Raw genomic sequence first — 22,284 nt, forward strand, 5'->3', positions numbered from 1 at the left:
TTTGGTTGGTTTCTTGTATTTTAAGACTCTATTGTAGCCTTAAGTCATTTTATCAAATACAAGACAAACTGAAACAATATTTATTCCAGCATTCATTGCATAAATTCAAACTTGGAGGTGGTTATAGTGCAGAATCATGTTTGTTCGTAACGGTTTTGATTTTATAAAGCGGCTGATTCAATTACGCTGGATTTCTTTGTTTTTGACGATTTGATCCATTTAAGAAGTTTATTCAATTAGCAAACGATTCAATTATCTGGCATCCACTGTATTTCCAAATCAGATATACATATGAAAAACATACCACAGAATCCGAAGAACCAGGACCACTGTCTGAGTTATACAGCAGAGGATGATGAATCGACTCTGTTGCTTTAATGCCGTCAGCCATGGAATTTACTGTCAAACATAAAATAATAATTAAAAGCTACTCCATTTTATATCGAGTTAAATGCAAAATCCAAGAAAGAACTGATAAAGAATTCCGTTTAAAGTGATTTCCCAACTGTCTCTAGCCAAGTCTTTTAGCATTTTTAGAATTTTAAAGAATTTAAAACAAAAGCCCAGTTTTTGCTTTAGTTTAATCTTGAAACTTTGAATAATTGATTTCAGTATCTCATTCCTTAAGATTAATCTGCAGTCAAAATGGAACTTGTATTTCCCTTGAAAAAATTGAAGTTAAATGGCAAAAATTTTAGGCTACATACAATATTTATATACAGTGAAGCTCACTTATTGGAATATCGATTAACAGAATAAATAATCTACTTAATGAAAAGAATTTTAATGCATCAAACCCTTGTAATTTTATCATTTTGATCCTGGATAATGGAATATATCTTGCTTATTAATAATACATTTTTGTGGCAAAAAGGCTTGACTACTGGATTGAAATATTAGAACTTTTTTTTGTTAGATTTTTTAGAAAATGAGAGCATCTCTGATCCTTGCATATTTTCTTAGTATACTTCATCTCTTCCCCCTCTTTGCTTTCACTCACATTTAGAAATTATAAAGTAAAATTAGAATTAATAACAATGTCCCAACATAAAAGTAAACATTTGCTAGTTTCTGCCTAAGTCAGCAAATACTTTTTAAAATGAATATTAATATTTTATAATAGATTTGATAACTTCTCAGGTAAGTTGTTGTGAATTAAAGACGTTTTGCAATCCTGTGTAACACAAAGATTTACTACAATATGATAACAGTTTTCAGTAAATATTTCAAGTAATAATAATAGGTTAGGTTACTGTTATCTATCAAATACAAAGCACATAAAAGACAATATCTTTGAAAAACTTATGTTTAAAAACAAGAGTGGCCCATAAAAACCTGTGGACATTTACGATATGTTATCATTTATTCACATCTAACATTGATTTTAAAAAAAATGTAGAAGCTGTAGCATTTTATCTTACAAATTCTAATATTTTTCTGAGTATCATGATTTGTTGTGAATTTGTTTAACTTTCCCGATTTTTAGCACATAGCTGGACATCCATCCTTAATATAATGTTTTAAACAATAAAGTAGTACTGAATTTTAAAGCAAATACATGTTTATTACAAATAATGTTTTCACAAACCTGTTTTTTCACCAACATTCAAAATTTCATTATGATTTTCTTCTATATGACTTGGAATAACATCCTGGAAGAGAGAAAAAAAAAAGCAATTCTTATTTCTCAGAAGATATTGCACATGATAGGCTTTATTAATCATTTTAAAGTTATTGAAAATGTAAGGAATTTAACAGAAGTGATATTCATTTAAGCCACTTCTGCTAATTTTAAACTACACAATCTTGTAAAAAATATTTAAAAAATCTTACTCTGTGTTGAAAATTATAGTTAAAAATCTGTGTACAATAAACACTAAATATAAATAAAATTTGCTTTAGTCCGCAGCAAAATTAATTGATATCACACAGGAATAAGTCATTTAATGACTTAATCATGCCTTTATATGTTTAAATATTTTTAGTCAAATTATACACTTGCAGAAAAAATAAAAGCTCTTTGCATAGCAATTATTTCTTATAAAGCCTTGGGAATACATAAAAACCAGAAAGTTCCTAGAACAGAAAAGAAGCAATACCTGAAAAGAAAGCTTAAAAAGCTCTAAATCTTACATTTTGTACATTGAACTTTAAGAGGAACTGGCTCCAGGGATCCGGCATAATGGTAGCATTATTATCATCAGAACTGTTGGCATTCTGAGCAGATGGAGTGGCAGAATTTATCTGCAACAGGTGGCAAGATGAGGAACCATATGAACTTTTCATGCTCTGATACACTGCTTCAGCTCTAAAGGGAAATTTCACAGCAATAAATACATTATATATTACTTTGAAAGGAGTAAACATGGTTTCTTTATAGCATAAAATAATTATGCAAATTTAGAAAAGCATATAACAAGAATAATAGTGTAGTTTGTACAGAAAGTCTAAAAATGTACATAAAACCCTAATTTTGAACTTTAGAGGATTTTTTTTTCCTGTTTGTATATATTATAAATACTAATCCAGTTTAGTGCAATGACATGACATAGTTTCTTTAAAAGGCCAGATATTTATCTTCTACTGCTAAAAAAGCAGATGAATAAAAAAAGTGAGCAAATTTTTGAATTTGGCAGATTTTAGTTTTGCGGATTTTTGATGCTCTACTCTATATTCTTTAAAATATTGAATATTTAAATTAAAATATTTTTTAAAGAAGACTCATGCAACTGAAAATCTACACATTGAAATTTTTTAGGCAAATACATTAAAATTATGAACATAGATATGCAATCGTCAAAGATTGCATGGGGGGGGGAAGCAGTCATTTGGGTCTAGTCTAACGTCTTCGGGTCTAACTAAACGTCTTCGGGAGTCTAAAGGAGTATGTAATCTAGACGGACAAGAACATCTTTTAGTATATTAAATAGAGACTTTGAATTAATATTTAGTTTCACAAAGGCCTGCAAAATTTTCAAATGTCATTTATCAATGACTTGTTAGGCAAAAAGAAATTTGTCTTCCCATAAGTACTCCTCAAGCAAAAGCACTTGTCATTCCCTCTTAAAAGTGACACTCACAAACACAAATTATTGGGGGGGGGGGGGGGGGGAGGAGGGAGGCTTAAGCCCCATGGAGTTGATGCTAGTGCAAGTCAATCAGAACTTACTTTCCCAGATCTTCGGATGACACATCATGTAAAAGAAGGTAGTAAGTGAAGATGAATGAGAAAAACCACTTGGAGTTGTGGAGGCTGTTCTGCTGGTGCTGTACTAACTGCTGAGAGAGCTCGTTAATCTGGCTCAGAGGATCTTGGTGAGAAGAAGACACAACAAACACACCTATTTCAAGCTAAGGTTTCTCATGTTTAAATGAAAACAGTAAATGAAACAAAATAAATGATTTGTATTCCCACAAGCAAAGCAAATTGAAAATATAATGTAAAATTTAGCAGTACGGTTGAACATGAAGACAATACAGGTGTTCCAATCTCCTTCCTTGTTTATATTATTAAAGCCATAGTAGTGTTTCTCACAGGCAGTTTTTGATGGGGTGCTGCACTCTGCCTCTTGATGAAAAAGAACTAACCACACCAGAAAATAACTGAATGGAGATTCTTTTTCCAGTTCCAAAGCTCAGAACAAAATTGTGAAGAACTTAGATAAAAAAAAATAATGGTTTTGTTTAAAAGAATTGAGTCCATTTCAGTGGGCAACTAAGAAGGAACTATTCTAAGCTATGGCTAATCAAAGGCGCTTTTTTATCTACCTTAACCCCTGCCCTCCTCCATGATCTTTTACCACAGGTCATGCCTGTAGCAATTTTTTGCAATGTTGAGATGAATGTTTTGTCTATAACACCAAGGAAGACCGTCGGGAAAAATGTTTTTTTTTTCCATTTTATTTTATTATGCTAGTTAATAGTTAATAAATTGCAGTAGTTCATACACAAAAGTCTCATCCTAAACTCGATCAAATAGAATTTTTCAATCAAAAGTCACTTACGGCAACAGGTAAAGTTGACAATATTAAACATTCTATCAGAAATTTCAAAAAAAAAAAATCTTATTATTTTAATAAAAAGGAGTTAGAAAATTTTATTTGCTACTCATTAGAGTTCACTAGATATTGGTGTCGGAGAAAGTTTGTTTTACTAACATTGAAAAGTGCTTTGACCATTAACCTCATCAGTTTAGTGCATAATTCGCTCATCATAAAATGTTTTATGCATTCAGTGACTTTAAAATGTGTGGATATAGCTAAGTAGGAAAAAAAAAAAGACTTTTTGCAACATGCAGAGCTCTATTAGTTTAAATCAATTGAGATTATCAATGGCTATCACCTTTGGATAGACAAAAATTCAAATAATTAATTTTTTTCCCAAAAATTGAGGGTTACTTTAATTAATTACTGCGTGAATGTCGCCTGTTGAAAAACGAATGGAAAAAACTATTTTCAAAGAAAAAGAGGTTTTAATTAATAAATTGTAAAGGCAACACTTTTACGTATCACACACTTAGAAGTGCTGTATATTATTACAATATGCATATACCATACTTAAAATAAAAGTTATTGCTTGCTGAATATCTTGGCCAAAGTAAACTGTTTGACTAGTTTTGCGGAGGGTTTGCCTGTGTAGACAGAATCATTGTTTTGAAAATCGCTGTAAATTTCCATCTTATTTTATTTCCGAAAGTGTTTTCAATCATCAGCCAGGGCTGTATGCAAGGGAGTGGTTTACAGGGTTCAAATCCCCTTCGAAATTTCGCATCCAAAGAAATGCTTTTCATTATTTATTTATTTTATTTATTTATATTTTTAAGACAAAAACAATATCTTTGTTATAATTATTATTATTTCAATTTTATGTGTGAAATGAAATTAGTGTGACTGAAAATTTGAACAAACTCATTGTGTGTTTATGGTAGTTATTGAGAAATTCATTTATTATGTAACAATACGGCATTTTGTAAGCACATTCCCTTCCTCCATTTAGATAATATATTGTAACAAATATCAATAGAATACACATGAAACCAAATTTGGTAGACCATATAAATATTTCAAGAAATGTGTTTGGTAAAACACATTCCGTAACAAAAGTCTGGTTACGGCCCTGTCATCAGCAATTAGGATATTCGGAGTTCTACGGTACACAGTTTTTTTTTTTTCAAGAAGAAGATCGTGCTTCACTTAATAAACTAGAAAGCCGCCCGTAAAAGTATGACAGGTGAAAACTGCTTCTACATTTAAACAAAGTCATTGCCTGTTTGGTGATATTTTGATAGTAGAAGTTGTAACCCTAACTCCAGTGGATTAACGCTAAACTCTGGTAGGTAGTGTTCATTGTTGACCATTTTTTCATTCCCCTGAAATGAGTCTTAACCTCTTAACTGCGTAGCCCGAGCTGAGCTCGGGGTGAGGTTTATGTGCCTTTAACTGTGTAGCCCGAGCCCCTTGAGTAGGGGCAGTGGACTTTCCAGCAGTACTCGAAGCAACTAACCGCAGGTGTCTTAAGATAAATTCCGAAAAAGGAGCAGCCGCGAGTAGGTGGAGAGTCAGTTGTCGATCTAATTTATTTCCGCTCACTGGACAGGCGCACGTGTTCGAGAGCTATGAGTAAGTTCATCCTAACGCTGCTTGAAATGGATGTGTACTCAGAAATTGTGCATTTTTAGATTGAAATTAGGTACTAAAAATTAATATTCTCGCAAAATGCTGAAAATGAAGTTTTCATTATAATTAATTATCAAATACAAAAAGATCTGAATTAGAAATCTTAGTCTGAAATAAATATAAAAGTATAACTAGCGTGCCAGCATAAAATCTTTATTAATCTGTTCAAATATAAATAACCTGTCAATGATACTTTTTCAAAAATATCATAAATTTAATCTCTCTTATAAAATGAAAGTTCATGACAATAGCGTCCCTAGGAACTCTAAGTGACACTATTGTCCGATGGAATATGAACTTAATCTAATAATGTGGGTTATGTTATGTATCTTATTTTTTTATTATTAAATCTTTTCGATTTTTTGCGTTAAATCCAGAATTGAGAGGAAAATTTTCTTGTTACACAACACAGTTCCGTAAAATTATATTTTTAATATTTGCAAAAAAAAGATCATGTTTACAAGCGGTTTAAAATAATGAAATAAAAGCATCATTTTGGTTTTAAAAAAATGCAATGTCCCCCCCCCCCCCCCCAAAAAAAAATGCTGACATCTGTTTTGGAGTTACAAGCCCGTTTTTCAAAGCAAAAAGGTACGAGCTTATTGGTATAAAATGCATACTTTTCCATTAATTAAATTATTTTTTATGAAGTATGTAATACTATCACGAAACTCTTATGCTTTATCAACTCTTGAAGAGGAAGTATGAAAAGTTTTTAGAGCAAATTCAATGTGTTCAGAGCACTCCCCTAAACATTCGAGGTAATCTACAATACTTATCACTTAAAATTAATCCTGAACTTGGACTGATATTTGCAATTCAAGACTTCTGAAATATATTTATTTACGAACTGTTACGACAAACCCCTCTCAAGATAAAATTCTAACTTGTTATACGGATATCTGTTTTGCGCTTTTCTTTTCTCTACAGAATGCCTTTCCGTCAAGCTCTTAATAAATATCCTAGTATGAAATAAATAAATATCTGAACTAAAAAGTAAATGGGGAAAAAATCAACATTTTTGGAAACAGCACAAGTTTACCAAAAACTCCAGTCACATGTTTCGGGAAAAGGGGGGGGGGGAGGAAGACCTTTTTCATAGCAAAAAATTTTTTTAACTTAGGTATGGACTTTATTAGATGTTCTGATTACCTTATAACATCCAAAGCTCACATCTTCTTATATTACAAGTTTCTCATTGCAATCCTCCTCTTCACTGCAAAACCCTTCTATCTGCACCTTTTTTTTTTTTGCAAATGAGTGCTGTTTTAAACGATGCTAAACTTATTAATCACCAAGTGCTTCAAGTTTTTATTTAAAATAGAAAAATATTACGTATTGCACCTTTTATACAAATGTTTTCAAAGGAAAATATTAAATATTTTAAGATGAAATTGCGAAACGCTTTTCATACACCTGGTAAAGCTCGAACTGAAAAAACTGCAGAGAAACATGATGCATTATTATATATGCAGGGTGTCTCAGTTAAATGTTTCAGAGCTCCAAGGAGGGGTGGGATGCATCCTGACGACTTGAAATTATATCGCATTGCGGGATCGGAAATTCTTTCTCTACCCGAGAAATTCGACATATGCCAGAAGTATTGTGCGAGTTTTGTTGGCAAAAAAAGAGCACTAAATTTAGATTTAAAATAAATATCTAGTACGTTTTTTCCCAAATTTTGAGTTGTGTCACTTTTCTTGCAAGAGTGCGAGAGATAAAGAAATAATTAGAGAGAACATAAGCAGCTGGTGCACAAAAAAGTTGGAGACACATGAGGGGAGGGGGGGGGGGGGGGTAGGCGGTGCCTGTACAGGTGACTTTTTCTAAAATTTAATTTTAACGTTATTATTGATTAACAGACCTTTTCTCAAAACGTCCGGTGCAAGACCTCAAATATTGGGACTAATGGTCATATGGTACTTCTTTCAATTCGATGCTACATTTTTTAATTTTTATAAAATAATAGGAACCTTTTCTTTTGAAAGAAAAGGGGGGCAGTTGTCCCCCATACTAGGCGATTACAAATATATGTAAATAGAGAGAGAATCTAGTTGGACGTTTTTATTTTATTACAAAGAGTCAGCTGAATCTAAACTTGTGTAGCGTTTTAGTTTGTGTAAACTAAACGTAGTGCAAAAAAATCGCGGCATAACGTGAATCAATTAAATGTATCAATCTGCAATGATTTAGTTTAGGAGAACGAAAGGGAAGGGATGTTGCCCCCTGAAATATTTGAATTTCTATGGTAAACATAATGCAAATTGTTACGTAAAATCGTTCAAAACCACCTTTATTTATGCTGTTGCTTTTTGTGGTCCCAAACCCCAAGTTGAGGCTAGTAGTTTTCCTTCTAATCAATATGTTCTTCCTGTTTTTCCTTTTTTAAAAAAAAATAAGATTTAAAAAGTAGCAGTTATCACATTGCGTCACTTTTACTATTATAGAGTGACAAGGTTGAAAATACAACACGTGTGTGTGAGCTGTTTGCACCCCAAAAAGATATCTATTCAGAAAGGCTTAGAATGCGATGCGAATAAAAGACTTCAGACACTCCCAAGAGAGATATGAATGCGGAAACAGGTTCGCTGTCGTATCAGTGCATTCCATTAGCCCTCCTTTCTTTTCCACAAACACAATTTAGTACAGTAAAATTAGGCCAAAAAATGGCCAAACCCAAACATCCAAAAAAAAAAAGTGAAACCTGTTGCAAATTACTTCTTACCCTTCCAGCAAGAAGGGGTAAAAAGTCCCAGCACTTTGCGCGTCGGGTTTTGGGGGGAAGGGGGGGGGGGAGACGAAATAATCCTCTATTTAAATAAAAATAATTTCTATTACTTAAAAAAAATTCTGAAACCTCGCAGAAACCACTCTATAATAGTAAAACAATAAACTCTCACATAAAAAAAATTCTAATTAACCGGGGTGTACAGGCGGGGGGGAATGCGGGGGGGGGGGGTGTCCATGGGAGCAGTTTTGCGTCATTGGAATTTTTAAGGCAGTTTTTTCAAGGGGTATTTCTTTCTTTATTGAGGACTTTTATTCTTGATGGGTACTCCGTCACACTTAAGGGGTGCGCCATCGCTTTGAGGGGGGGGGACCCTGAATTTACATTCCAAAATCACAGTGAGTGCACATTTGCAGTGAAGTTCACGAAAAAATTTCCCTGACTTAAACTTTTCCGAAGTACAAAATGCCTCACAATGATATGGTAATGTCAGAATGATAATTCTAAAAGATCTAAGCGAGCTCAGTAACCAAATTATTTGTGACTGGAGTTATTAAACTGTTTAGAGCGCTGGAAAAAAAATTCCTGTGCAGCATAAAAAAAGTCCAAATTGACCAAAGTTTCCCTACTTCTTCTTGATTAACTTACTTCAACTTCTCTACAATCTTTTGCCATCACCGTAAGGGTGGGACAAACCGGAATTTCCAATAGTGAGACGGGCAATGCTGCAATTCTGCACCCTCTAAGTCGGTGGGGGTTCTCATTTGCAAACACCAAGCTACCTCTCTTTTACGCAGCTGGTTATGTGAATTATGCTAAACATGCGGACATATACTTGCAACTCTATCTGAAACTTTTGAGTACATTATGAGATAAAAAAAATTTGATCACATCAAACATCAGCAATCCATCGTTCTAACGCAGTGACAAATTCAGGTGGTCTAGAACCTGTAGTGATTCAACGATAGAACAAGTCTTGATGAGAGCAATGAGCAATACATCAATAGAATGCTAAATATTTACACCTTTTTGTCTCCCAGTTTGGAAATCTCAATCCGTTTCTAAAGCCCCAGAAGTTTCTTCCCTCTCAAGTTGGTATGGGTGTTGCTCGCTGATGATAAGGTGAGTTGCGATAAGACCTTTAACGTTCGGGTAGTAACATCAAATCATATTGAAGTCAAACAATTTTGTGGCATTTCTTTGTAAATTAGGTAAGCACAGTTATGTCTTTAGCTTCTGTTACGAGAGTAGTTACTATCTGTAAAGATGTGTAAGCCCAAACCATCTTTTACACCGAATGGTATGAACAGTAAAGATGGAATAACAAATTGCTAAAAACTTCTGGTACGAGTTATGCGCTGATCCTCCATCAGTATTCGATGAATCTGGTTTCAGAAGGAAAGAAATCCTGTATCGTTAAAGTGTTTTTATCTGAAGCAAAAGGTTCATCCACCATCACAGAACGAACAGCTGGTGTCATATATGAGGCAATGAGAAGCAAAAGGGATGTAAATGGACATTTTCAAGTTTTGAAAAAAAACGCGTTTAAAGATAAGATCCTAGGTAGACTTTCATTGATTTTTTTTTCTAAATCATGCTGTATAGAAGTAACTACCAGGTCTACTAGGACCATTTCTTGCCCCAAGATATAGGAGAGGTTCACCAACCATTTGTACTGGTTATCTCCAAATTTTTAATTTTGCCCTTTGCTTCTCACTGCCTCATATGTAATAGAAGGAAGATACCCGCTTGAACATATTTTTGGTAATGATATGTAAGTTTCAAGGGAATATGCCAGCAATGCAGCGTCTAGGTCACTTGTAAGTATGGGAAAGCTAGTGTCATTTTTGATGAGTGTAAAGAAAGCACCACAGAAATATAAATGAAGTCCTATTACAACAGCCAAGCCTTCTGCTCTAGAAGACTTTCTGCGTCTCAAATCTTGTGCTTGCTCTGAGGGGTTCATTGGATATAGTGAATGTTTGAAAAGTCTGAAAGTAGACTGAAGTGCTCAATTATATGCACAAACTGTGTTAGACATAGCTGCAACAATAACGATTTTGCTGAGGATCTAGATTCCAAAAAACATCTTGATAACGAAGACTTTTTGTTACAAGCTTAGGAGAAATCATTTGAAAGCAAAAAACAGTTCAGCGTTATTTTTCTGGCCATTTAATCAAATGTGCACTATCAGAGGGGGTGGGGGTGGGGAGATAATATTTTAGTACATAATTTCGTTTTGGGACGTGAGCTACTGTTCTTATGGGGTGGACAGTCCTGATTTATGCATTTTAGATTTGCATGAAATAATACTTCTACTTGAAATAAAAGGTGAGGGGGGGTGAGGATTTATTTTATTTGGCAGAGGGGGGGGGTGTTGTAGCTTTGAGAGGAGGTGCACCATCGCTCTTGGAAAATGGACACACTTGATTTCTAACAATTTTCTTAGCATAAAATAATGTTTCCATATGAAATGTATGGAGGGGGGTTCGGGGGTACTGCTTCGCTTTACGGGGATAGGGGGGCTCTGTAGCATTTGTGGGTTTTGTCATCCCTCTTGGGGGTCAAATACCTTTAATTTTATGCTTTTAAATTTAGTATAACATAATATTCTCACTTTAAATTTATTCTAAAAATTCTGAAAAAATACTCAAAACTGCAATTTTTAGATGCCCCCCATTCCAAAACCCGACGCACAATGGGGTGGGACTTTTTACCTGTTCTTATTGGGAGGGTAATAAACAATTTGCACCAGGTTTAGCTTTTTTTTTTTGGATGTTTGGGTCCGACCCCTATTTTAACTGTACTAATTGTGGAATGTGTAGTTTTATAATAGCAAGATTCACTAACAGCTGGTGAATTTGAATAAAAAATTTTAAGTCAAAAAAAATGTCAATAAATAAATAAATAAATAAATAAAATAATAATAAATTTAATCAATGATAAAAAAAAAAATCATTAAATAGTACAGTAAAATCTCATTGCAGCGAATACCTATGCAAAGAAATTTCCATTTCAACGAAATAAATATTCAATCCCATTTTTATTTCTAATATACATTCATCACAAGATGGCTGGTTTTAGAAGAAATTGATCAGAGAATATTCTTACTTTCCATTCTGAAGTTGAAAAAATAAAATATAGTTCTGCTATAGGAAAAAAATATCTAAAATCAGTGAAACATAGTAAAAGACTCTAGGTTTCACGAACAGACATTGTTTATGAGACCTAAGGAATAGTATTTCTTCCTCGTCAAAAGTATCATCACTTCACCAGTAAAAACTCGACCTGTGTCTTCACCTCAAAACATCTTTAATGTAAAGTAAATTTCAAGTAAAGTTTATTTTAATATTTTTAGTTAAAGGTAAATGAGGTAATCCTGTATTGCATTTTTTTTTCTGTTTTTTTTTCAATGTGTTTCAAATCAATATGTGCTGAAAAATTCTTTTTCTTTTTTTTCCTTTAACACATTTAGTTCTCTTCCGGTAATACTTTCCATAAAATTAAAAAAAAAAAAATCTATTCGGAGTATCCGAAGATTCGGACATGCAAGGCTCTACTGCATATAGTAAACAATCTAGAATGTAAAATAAGAAATAACAACGTCAAAAAGCACGATTGCAGACTACTGCAGACACGTGTTTCGGCGTTACAAGGAACGCCTTTTTCAACGCAAAAGAAATGAGCTTATAAAGGAAAAGACATCCGAAAGTTCATTTTTTTGCATTGAAAAAGGCGTTTCCTTGTAACGCCGAAGCACGTGTCTGGAGTAATCTGTAATTTGTGCTTTTTTGACGTTGTGTCACTTATACGCTCTTTTCGTTATTCCCCTCCACCTTTTATTCTCATCCAAGCAATTTAGTTTTTATCATGATCAAATTTTCACCGTCACTTGGGACGTTTAGCCATGAATATGAAAAATTAAGAAACAAGAACAAATTTTAATAGTTTGAAAGAAGAAAGGATAAAAATACAAAAAATGTATGCTTTCCCCTCTTACTTATATATACACGTATAATATATATGCATTAGTTTAAACATATACTAACACAACCCAGATCTTTTTCGAGTACTAATTCTAATCACAGAAACTATATTCTAATGCTCGTTCAAGCACGAATTCCCACGTTGATTCTTCTACAATAGTTCATGTTTTTTTTTGAAAGGGGATTAATTCTTTGGTCTTGCTTTTCATGGGTGCAATGTCTGACTGATAACGTGTATACTGGCTGCGCATGCGCACTTCACAGTAGCTACATTGTTGTATCTACAACGAGAAGGCCTTCATTCTTTGTTGAACATTGGATGCATTTAGAACATTTTTTTCTTAGCGAATACTTATATGCTTCATAATGTCAGACGCAGATTATTCGAGCAACGACAGCTCTGATTATAGTATTTATTCTAATGACCAAGAATCTTCTGATGAAGAAAACAGCGCAGATGGCAATTTAGCCAAATACACCCCCCCCCCCATCTCCGCCGAAAGAATACGTACTCCCACGACCCGACAACGATACTTGAGTCGCTAGTCACCATCTTTATTTGGGGGCCCTCCCCTCCCCTGCTTATATTGTTTATAAGTTTAGAACAGCGATTCTCTCTTGGTGGTTAGGTGGACCGGTACTAGTCCGGAGGAAAAATTTGCCGGTCCTCAGGGGTTTTTGCTCGTCCTTGATTTAAAATCTATATAAATAAAACATTCAATATATACGTATGTGTGTGTACATGGCGCCCTATGTAAATCCACAGTTTACGTCGGATGGGCAGGGAGGTACTTGAGCACCCAAGAAAAAACGTAAGGGGGTTTTCGAACGCGAAAAAAAAACCCGTTTGAATTCTAATAATAAGATCCAAAAATGGCGTTTTTCTATAACATGAGGGCAAAAAAATGCTCACAAAAATTAGAATAAAATATCCACGGAAACCACTGATTTTTCTGCATCATTTGTTCCAATGTCCCAAGGTGATTCGAACGTGAGTTACAACTGTTTTTAACTAATTTCAATCTTAAAATGTAGGTAAGCCTTCAATTTGAAATTCGTTGCTGCTTACGGTCATTGTTGAACAATGATTTTATAAAAATTAGTAGCGTGACGAAAATCATTGAGAAGAGAGATCTGCTGCCGTTTTTCTTTCTCGAATACGAACAAAAAAAATCTACCTTTTGTTTTGAGGCTTTTTCAATAATTGGGGGATTTAAAAATTTTCTATTTTGGTAACTTTTTCTCGCTTCGTCAGGAAATTTGCAGATTTTTAATATTGTTTAGTCTGATCGTTTGACATAACTTTTATTTTCGAGGTAGACCGATTGAAGCTCGGGTGACGCAGCTATGAAATAAACAAATTAAAAATTCTTTATTCAAAAACAAAACAAGAAATAAATGTAAAAGTCTAATAATATCCTATGTAACGGTTTTTGCATGAATTTGGTGATTAATTTTCAAAATTGTCGGATTTTTCTCAAATGCTCACTTACTTATGGATAGTTGTTACAACAATTAGCTATCTACAACCTTTGCTATAAAATGTTTTGCAACAAATTTCTAATATGTAGTAAAAAAAAAACAAAAAAACTCGACTGCCCACTAACTTTTTCCACAATAATCTGCAAGTCAAAAATTTCCCTTTTTTTTGGAGAAAAAAAAAAAAACAAAACAAAACAAAAAATAAAAAGAAAAGGTGAAAAAAAAAGGGGGGGGGGGGATTCTCCGGTCAGATTAAATTTTTAGCAGATTTTTCAGGTTCTGCGAGTCATTTTCTTTTTTTTTCATATAAAAAAATAATAATAAATAAGGCAAGAAAAAAAACTGACCGGTCCGGGAGTTCTTTTAGAAAGATGTTGCCGGCCCGTGGGTCAAAAAAGGTTGAAAGAAAAATCAATTTAGTGCTTAGGTATTATAGCAGTCACTGGCGTAGTCAGAATTACAATCTGGAAACTGGGCCGTAGCCTACGGTTCCTGTTTTTGAAATGCTCCCAAGTGACTAAGATTTTGATTTAGCCAATGGCTAAATCCAGTGGCGCACATGGCAACCCCGCGGTGCGGGGGGGGGGCGCAAGAAGTATGAGGGCGTACGTTCAGAAAAATAAGCACTATGTTGAAATTTAAATCTTGCGGGGGGGGGGGGAGCATCAAAGTCTATCTACGCCCCTCTCCCCATATTTTAGTCGGATCTTGCATTTGATTTTGATTTCAGTTACAGTTGAGGTAAACCTAACCTGACAGCGTCGTGATGTTATCATTAGGATCTGCTCAGCCTTCAAAATGCTGCCAGGTTAGGTTTGCCCCATCTATAGTTACATTTTGTAAGCAAACTCTTCTTCAATTGTAAGTTTGTAGACGTCGGTTCCGAATGACAATATAACATATACGAAGCATTCAAGTTTAGCGTTTAAAAAAAATACAATTGCTATTGAATTTTTTGCCGGCTTGAAATTATTAATATAGAACAGGATAAATTATAAATGTTTCAGTCTGAATTTCATTGCTAGAAAACTTTGGTTTTAAGTTGGTTGGAACCAATGAAACACTAGCACACCCAAGTAAATGGGTGTGACTCAAGCCATACGTGATGAAAGTTAATGCCCCAGCTTTTGACTACCATATTAAAATTTATGCAGCAAAACTACAAACCGTTAGTTGTAAAAAAATAACATTGCTTATCATAGTATAATCATGTTGCAAATACTAAGCTTCGCAGTTTTAATAAGCAATCTAATTATCCATAGAATATAAAGAACTTCATGTTAAAGTTTGTGGTAAGGGAAAGTTATTTCAACTTCCATCAATTTTTGTTTCTTTTTTAAAATGTTATTTTTTTAATTTTTAAATTAAATTGATTTAATTGCGCAGTTTTAAAAGTTGAACAGCAAATTTCAATAACTGAACTAGTTGACTAGCATTTACAAAATATATAACGTCTGTTTGAACATAAGTAAATATTTCGGAATTTCGTAGTAAAATGCTTAAGTCCTTTTGAAGCTAGGAGAATTTCAAAATGTTTTTCAGAACAAACCTAAGAAAAGAGAAAGCCAAAATGAATACATTCCAGCTGTCATCGTCAAACTACCCCTTGCACCTCAGGGACAGCGTTCCCTCCCACTCTTTAGAAACCATCGCGCGCTGGATCCCCATAATGGCTAGATTGATCAAGCAGAAGCTCCTTTGTAAAACGAAAGGAGTAGCAACCCAGGAGGTCCCGGAACCAAATGCATTGCTGGGAAGTGAACATTTCTCTTCAAAATGTTTACGCAGAAAATGACCTTTTTTGGCGAAGAAGTTCTCGCAGTAAAGAGGTTAACAGTAAAACAGTTAAGTTACCGAATCAAGTTCAGCCTTATCACGGTAAAGCCTTTCTGCATGTTAAACATTACCAAAACATATTATCAAGTTATCATGCCGTGGCGCGAGTTTCATGGTTGAAACATGAGGATTACTTAATCATCGGCTATTATATATAAGAGGATATGAATAGAGTAAAAGCACACACTTCACCCATATAGAAAGGATACATGAAAGATAATTATGTACAAATTCGTGTTCTGTGGGAGATGTAACTTGGAAAAACACTTCCCTATAAGCTTCAAACCATGGAGTTGAGGCTGCAAATGAAAACACATTATTTATTAGTAACAAAAATAACTCTCTTAAAAATAACATAAATTTTCAAAAAGATTCTAAATCAAATAAAGATAAAATCAAATATGAACACAAAAATCAGGAGTGCCCCCCTCTAAATTTTGTGGCCCCCCTAAAAAAGAGAAAAATACCCCTCAAAACGCCTCTCTCGTAAAAATTTCAATGGAGCAGTCTGCGCCATGACCCCCCCCCTCCCCCCAAGTGGGCACCCCTGCAGAAATCAATTGTAAATACAAAATCCTGATTTGGATAGCTTCATTTAACAGCAGAAAGCAACTACAGCAGACAGCGTCAACTACATGAAAATAAATGTTTCTAAAAGTTAACCACAAAAAGTATTGAGGATTTGTTTGGCTAATTCATTTGCATTTTCATTGCCTGCAATATCAACATGTGCAGGTATACGCCGAAGAGTACAGGTTTTCTTCAGCTCTTGAATATCATGAAGATTTGAGTAGATTTCTTTAGTGATTGAAGAGTCCCCATTTAATATTGCTAAGAGCCTTCAAATCACAGAAAATAACAGGGCCTTTTGCCTGATCAGAAGATGGAAGGGCTTTATATATCTCAAGTGCCTTGTCAAATAACTCTAGAATAATCGAGTTAAACTCTAACATTAAAAATATTTAAACCCCTAAAAATATATATAAGTCATAAATCATTCGTAAATTATAACAAGGATATGAAAATGACTGTTTCTGTGAGAATGACCTTTCTTTCTATATGTATATATAGGGCTATTTCACAGTATTTTGTCCAAATGTAGAGTCCACAAAATAACACTTTTTTACCATAACTATTTTAAATTACTGTTTGACTAGCACATTGATTTATCTTGAGTTTATGTGCTGGCAGGGCTAACTCAAAATAAAACTTTGTGCTAATCAAACAGTAAATTAAATACTCATGGCAAATAAAAGTTGAGTTGCGGACTCTACATTTGGAGAAAACACTGTGAAATGCCCTATATAAGTTAGAGTGTTTATAACTTTTCAAGATGTCATGGTTGAATTTCAAATCGAGTTTTTAGAAGGAGATGAAATACATTGAAACATTTAGAAAGAAATGTGGAGATCATGAGAAGAAATTTCAATTCAGAATTCAATAAACTTCGAGAAAATTTAGCATTTTGATACAGCCTTGTTTCCCATTTTCGCTTTTTTGGTGACGAGTTTTTAAAATAAGCACGGAAATACTATTAAAGTCATACTCACAGCAGTATTTGAGGTGATAATTTTCAGTGCTTAAAGTGTTCATCAGGATTCCGTCAGGGGAGGAAGGGACGTTGGACGCAACAGCGTCATACATCATCTTCTTGCCCACAGAGAGCGTGTGGGGCTGGGACCGCAGATCTTTCATGGTCACCCGGAAGTTCTTTATGGTACTGGGCATGTTGCTGGGGTCTCGTATGGTAACTGAAATACAGAAAAACACCTTCTATACTGATGTGAATGCATTACCTTCTTGTATAAATGTATTGCAACGAGTAACACAACTGAATATGAGTAACTTTCAGATTTCAATGAATGAGTTCCCAAAAAAGAAATAGACATTTTTAAAATCATGAAAAAAGTTATTAAGCATCCAATTCTAGTGGTAGAAATTTTTTGAACAGTCTTTGACACAGAGTAAAAAACTTAAAAATACAAAAGTGAGGACCAGCAACAGGCTCTGGGCCCAGCTAGACTGGTCCTAGTCAATTTACAATCCCCAGTGAAGATCAATGGCCCTCTTAAAACAATCTACTCCCTTGCTCATTACCACCTCTTCCGGTAAGCTGTTCCAAGGTTCCACTACCCTGCTATAATAATAATTTTTCCTAATATCCATGTTAGCCTGAGATTGAATAGCTTAAAACAATGACCCCTTGCCCTGTTTTCAGTGCTAAACTTCAGCCCCGTAACATCTTACATTTCAAGAAATTTAAACAACTGAATCATGTCCCTTCAGTCTCTTCTTTAGTCTTTAGGGTAAGGAAGCATATTATAAATCATCCAGGAATGCATAAAAATCAAATGCTAAGTTTTAAAGTAATATAGAGTATGAGATTTCCATTCTTTGCTCTGTACAGGAAGCTAACCAGCTTCAAATGCTAGAGGAATGCAAAATTAGAGTCTCGCCACTGTTTCATTTATTGATTCATTTTTTAAACTTTTCTTCCTGTTTCATTCTAAACTGTATTTTTCCACTCTAAAATCAACAGATGCATACAGAAAGTAATTTTAAAAAACTTTCAATTCTGAAATAGTCTGCACTGTACACCTCCTCAAGAATTTACGATGATGCGTATCCTATCTATAAGTTAGGCTCTAGTCTGGTAGCAGTTTCTGCTACCAGACTAGAGCCTAACTTATCCATAAGGCGTAAGTTTTAAAATTGAAGCACCAATCGCCAATCAATAGATTTTTGAAATGACTTTTTTTTTTTTTTTGTTATTGGCTTTATTTTAAATGGATGGGATGGCAGCTGCCCTACCTTGTGCTCCCTTGAACAGGCCCATGCCCATAGCTGCATTCCTGCTGCACACAACCACATGTCAAATAATAAATAAATAGAAGGTTAAACACTCCTTTAATTATCACCAATTTCATCAAGTGATCTACGTTTTTGTTAACAAACCCAATCGCCTTAATTTTGTTTCTTTTCGAAAGGTCTCATTTTTAATATGTTTAATTTCAATTTGTCAGAAACAAATTTGAGTTAATTAACATTTTTTAAAACTTTATCTTTTCTTTTCCAAATACCATTTGTAGTTCAGTAAGATTTCACATTGCACTATAATTAAACATTATACTTGCAATTGTAGAACATCATGTTTGAAATTCAAATTTCATGAAAACAGTAATCAAAGCGAAAATGAGCTTGCATGTATCTTTCTTTATTTACCATAGGCAACGCTGTGGCGGGTACCGCTACTTACTTATAAAAGTAAAGGTTTTAATAAAAATTAAAAGAGATTTTATTTGTTTACCTCTTAACAAAGCATACTAAACATCCAAAATTCGAAATAGAATTCTCATAGCGGATGCAAAGAGATCTTAATTTTCAAAGTGAAGCATCAAAGGTACAAAAACGACTTATAAAAGAGGTTATCTTTGTAAAATTGTTTTACAAATCATTTCAGAGGCCTATGATAAATAAAGCATTAATATCTGTGGACACTGTCAAAGCAAATATAAAATTAAATTATCGATTCAGCATTTAAACATTTGAATCATAAAAGAAAACAGAATTTTGCTTTAAAGCCTTGAAATAATGGTTTTAATGAAAATAAAGAGGATCCATTTATTTGCCTCCAAATAAAGCGAAGTTGGCACAAAAAAATCTTCAATTTTATTCTCCACTTCAAAGGCACAGTTTTTGAAATAAATACCTCAAAGTATAAAAACAGTGAATAAAATAGTTTATTAAAGTAAAATAATTTTATAATTTTATTTTAACAAGTCTACATGATGAATATTATTAATAATCACCAACATATTCACCAAAAATTCGGAGAAAGTAAAAAAAAGGGAGGTAGAGAGCTATAACATTTAATAAACAATACTGGATTCCCAAACGAAAAAATATAACAATTCCAGAACAAAACCGGAACTTAATCATCAATGTTAGTATCGAAAATTCAAACCCATAAAATTTTCTCCCAAAATAATGTTAGCACATTGTACCATAAAGGCACAAATAGTGCCAAGCTGGTTAAATGATAGGAATATTTTCCAATCAAGTAACTCTAAAGGTTTAACTCCAGTTACCCCCATGCCACCGCCCTTAGACAGGGCGGTGGCATGGATCCCGCTAGATCTGTCACTGCATCTTGCGGCACTGAAACAGATAATATTTTTCTTTTTTTTCAACATCATGACATTTTCTATCCCTAAAATCTGCAGCTCTTGAGGGTAAACAGGTCTTCTACCTGAGGAGCTGGGCCTGGTTAATACAATGTTTAAGAGATGGGTTAGTTTGCTTTGGAGAACAAGCTTTCTCAAACCATGGGATCATTGGAAAGATATTTAGGTTCTTAATGTGGACACTCAAATCCAAATAAGCTAATGCCATTTTGCTGATTCTTATTGTCCCCTGACGTATATTTGACTTTTTTTTTCTTTTAATCAAAGTTTTTGGTACATCTATTTGCCCCACTTTCTTACACAACAACTCTAGACACTACAAAGGCACACCCCACAGATTGGAAATCACTGGGTTCGTGCCTGCCCGAATCCAAGCCAAACGAAAATTTTCACAGAACGTTGAAGAATACGTACAACATGCAAGAATTCAAAATTAGAACCAATTACCTACACTGGTTTGCAAATAATTAACTGTGTTTCTGGCAGGATTTCAATGTATGAATGCCAACAATTAAAGTCCGAGTTGGTGCTATGAAGTTTGGCACCAAGAAAAATCTAATTTGCTTTTGTTTTGGACTACTACTTTTGTTATTAGTTTCATTAGTTACCAAGACAATTATTCAGTATAGTTTTGAAAAACAATCTATGCACGTTAATGCTTAAGTGCAGTCTATTAGTGAACTAGTATATCTTCAAATATATATCATAATAGAGCTCAATTACAAGTTCTAAAATAAGTATACCTATTAATTTAATTTCCTTATAATGCATACATATGCACACTTCATAACCAGACCTGTTATTTAGAATTTTTTGGGGGGCAAAAGGTTTTTGAAAACTTGATTGAAAACCATGCCCTGCCAGATGTATACGTTAATTTCCCCAAGGCCCGGAGGGGGAGGGGGGAGGTGGTTGTCACTTCCTGATCTCTCTACACTATACTCCATAAACATCGACAAATATATATGAACACAAATAATATTTCCATCCATACATTAAAATGTGTGAAGGTTATCTTTTTTTCCAAATAATATACGGCCCAACTTCACAAAAAGTACTAACTGAGCTAATTTTTCCACTGAACGATAAACATAACATAAATTTCGAAGTTTTAAAACCGATTGTAAGAAAAATTAATAGTTTTCCCGATTTGTTGTGAGCTACATAAAATACATTTAGCGGAAACTCAAGAATTTCCAGTGAAAATATGCTTCAATTTTGTGACACGTACAATGTTTGTGCTTTAAAATTATTTCTTAAACAAACAAAAGGTTGAAAGAATATTTAAAGAATGACATTTAGGCCGCTTTATCGCAGTTCACATGACCTTAGATCAGCTTACTAATGCATGACCCTTACCTTCCGTATTGAGCCTACAAAAAGGTTGCACCATTTCAACAAACGTCAAATTATTTTTTGCACAAATTTGCTCCACATCATTACTGCACAAAACTGCAACACAAGGTGAAAACACATCCTGTATTAACTCGTATGCTGTTTGTTTACAAGTTGCCATGCTGCTCAATTTCAAAGGTTTTATTTGGAATTATGTTTTTAACAAAAAAGCTAAACCATAACTTTTAGATTATCTCCTTCCTCTCGTATTCGATTCTTTTAAAAAACGATCAGTATCACATGAACAGAAAACAACTTCCTCACTCAACATAGTAAGCGTGACACAGTTTCTTACTCATTCCATCTAATCAATTACGTCGTGCATATTTTGTAGATGTATCCCTTCTTAAAGGACATTCTATAATACGTTTTTATTTTTCGATTCATTAAACAGTAGTTTATAATTCATTTACATCGCAGTGGGTGTTAAAAATTTTGTAAACTTTAAAGGACTTGATCGAATACGGTTTCAGTAAAAATAATTTCCGATTGTGATGTAAAACAAATAAAATTATTTTTCTTCTTCACTTCCTCCATGATCTGTCAATGCAATGTTTATTAAATTAATTTCTTCCCGAATATGAATGCACAGAGTACTTGAGTACAACTTTCAAATTTTCATTAGAAGATAGAAACACTTTCAATTTGATCAAATAAGATAAATTTGAAGAATTAAATTTCCATGGTTTGCGTTCGACGAACCTCACCGGTCGACCGGTAAGTACCCAGTAACTAACCGCGGCGTTATGGTTAACTATGAGCAACCGGTACCGCACCGGTTACCATTTTAAGTAGTTGATTGGTTGAATGGAGCACGTGATTATCAGCTGTCACGTGATCAACTAACCGGTCGCTACCAGTCGTGCTCGTCGAACGCACCCTATGTTTCGAATGAACCAGATCGGCGATTAACAGAAGAATAACTGAATTTCACTGTAACTGCATTTGTTGTTTATCTCTATAACAACAGTATGAAATAAACAAACATCAAAAAGTTC

The 22,284-nt window shown here is 33.9% G+C and overlaps 1 protein-coding gene across 1 annotated transcript in view; it reads right to left on the reverse strand.

Moving 5' to 3' along the window:
- The window catches only part of LOC129224135 (trafficking protein particle complex subunit 8-like), a 109,031-nt gene extending 87,624 nt beyond the window's left edge, over positions 1-21,407 (reverse strand). The window contains exons 1-7 of the mRNA XM_054858550.1: positions 21,251-21,407; positions 17,258-17,458; positions 15,917-16,006; positions 3,170-3,341; positions 2,134-2,308; positions 2,067-2,076; positions 305-399 (exon numbers count right to left, since the gene is read on the reverse strand). Of these exons, the coding sequence (XP_054714525.1) occupies positions 305-399; positions 2,067-2,076; positions 2,134-2,308; positions 3,170-3,341; positions 15,917-16,006; positions 17,258-17,458; positions 21,251-21,407 (900 nt within the window). The remainder of the gene's footprint in view (positions 1-304; positions 400-2,066; positions 2,077-2,133; positions 2,309-3,169; positions 3,342-15,916; positions 16,007-17,257; positions 17,459-21,250) is intronic.
- Positions 21,408-22,284: the final 877 nt, after the last annotated feature.

This window comes from Uloborus diversus, chromosome 6 (genome assembly GCF_026930045.1).
Source record: "Uloborus diversus isolate 005 chromosome 6, Udiv.v.3.1, whole genome shotgun sequence".
NCBI classification, from domain to species: domain Eukaryota; kingdom Metazoa; phylum Arthropoda; class Arachnida; order Araneae; family Uloboridae; genus Uloborus; species Uloborus diversus.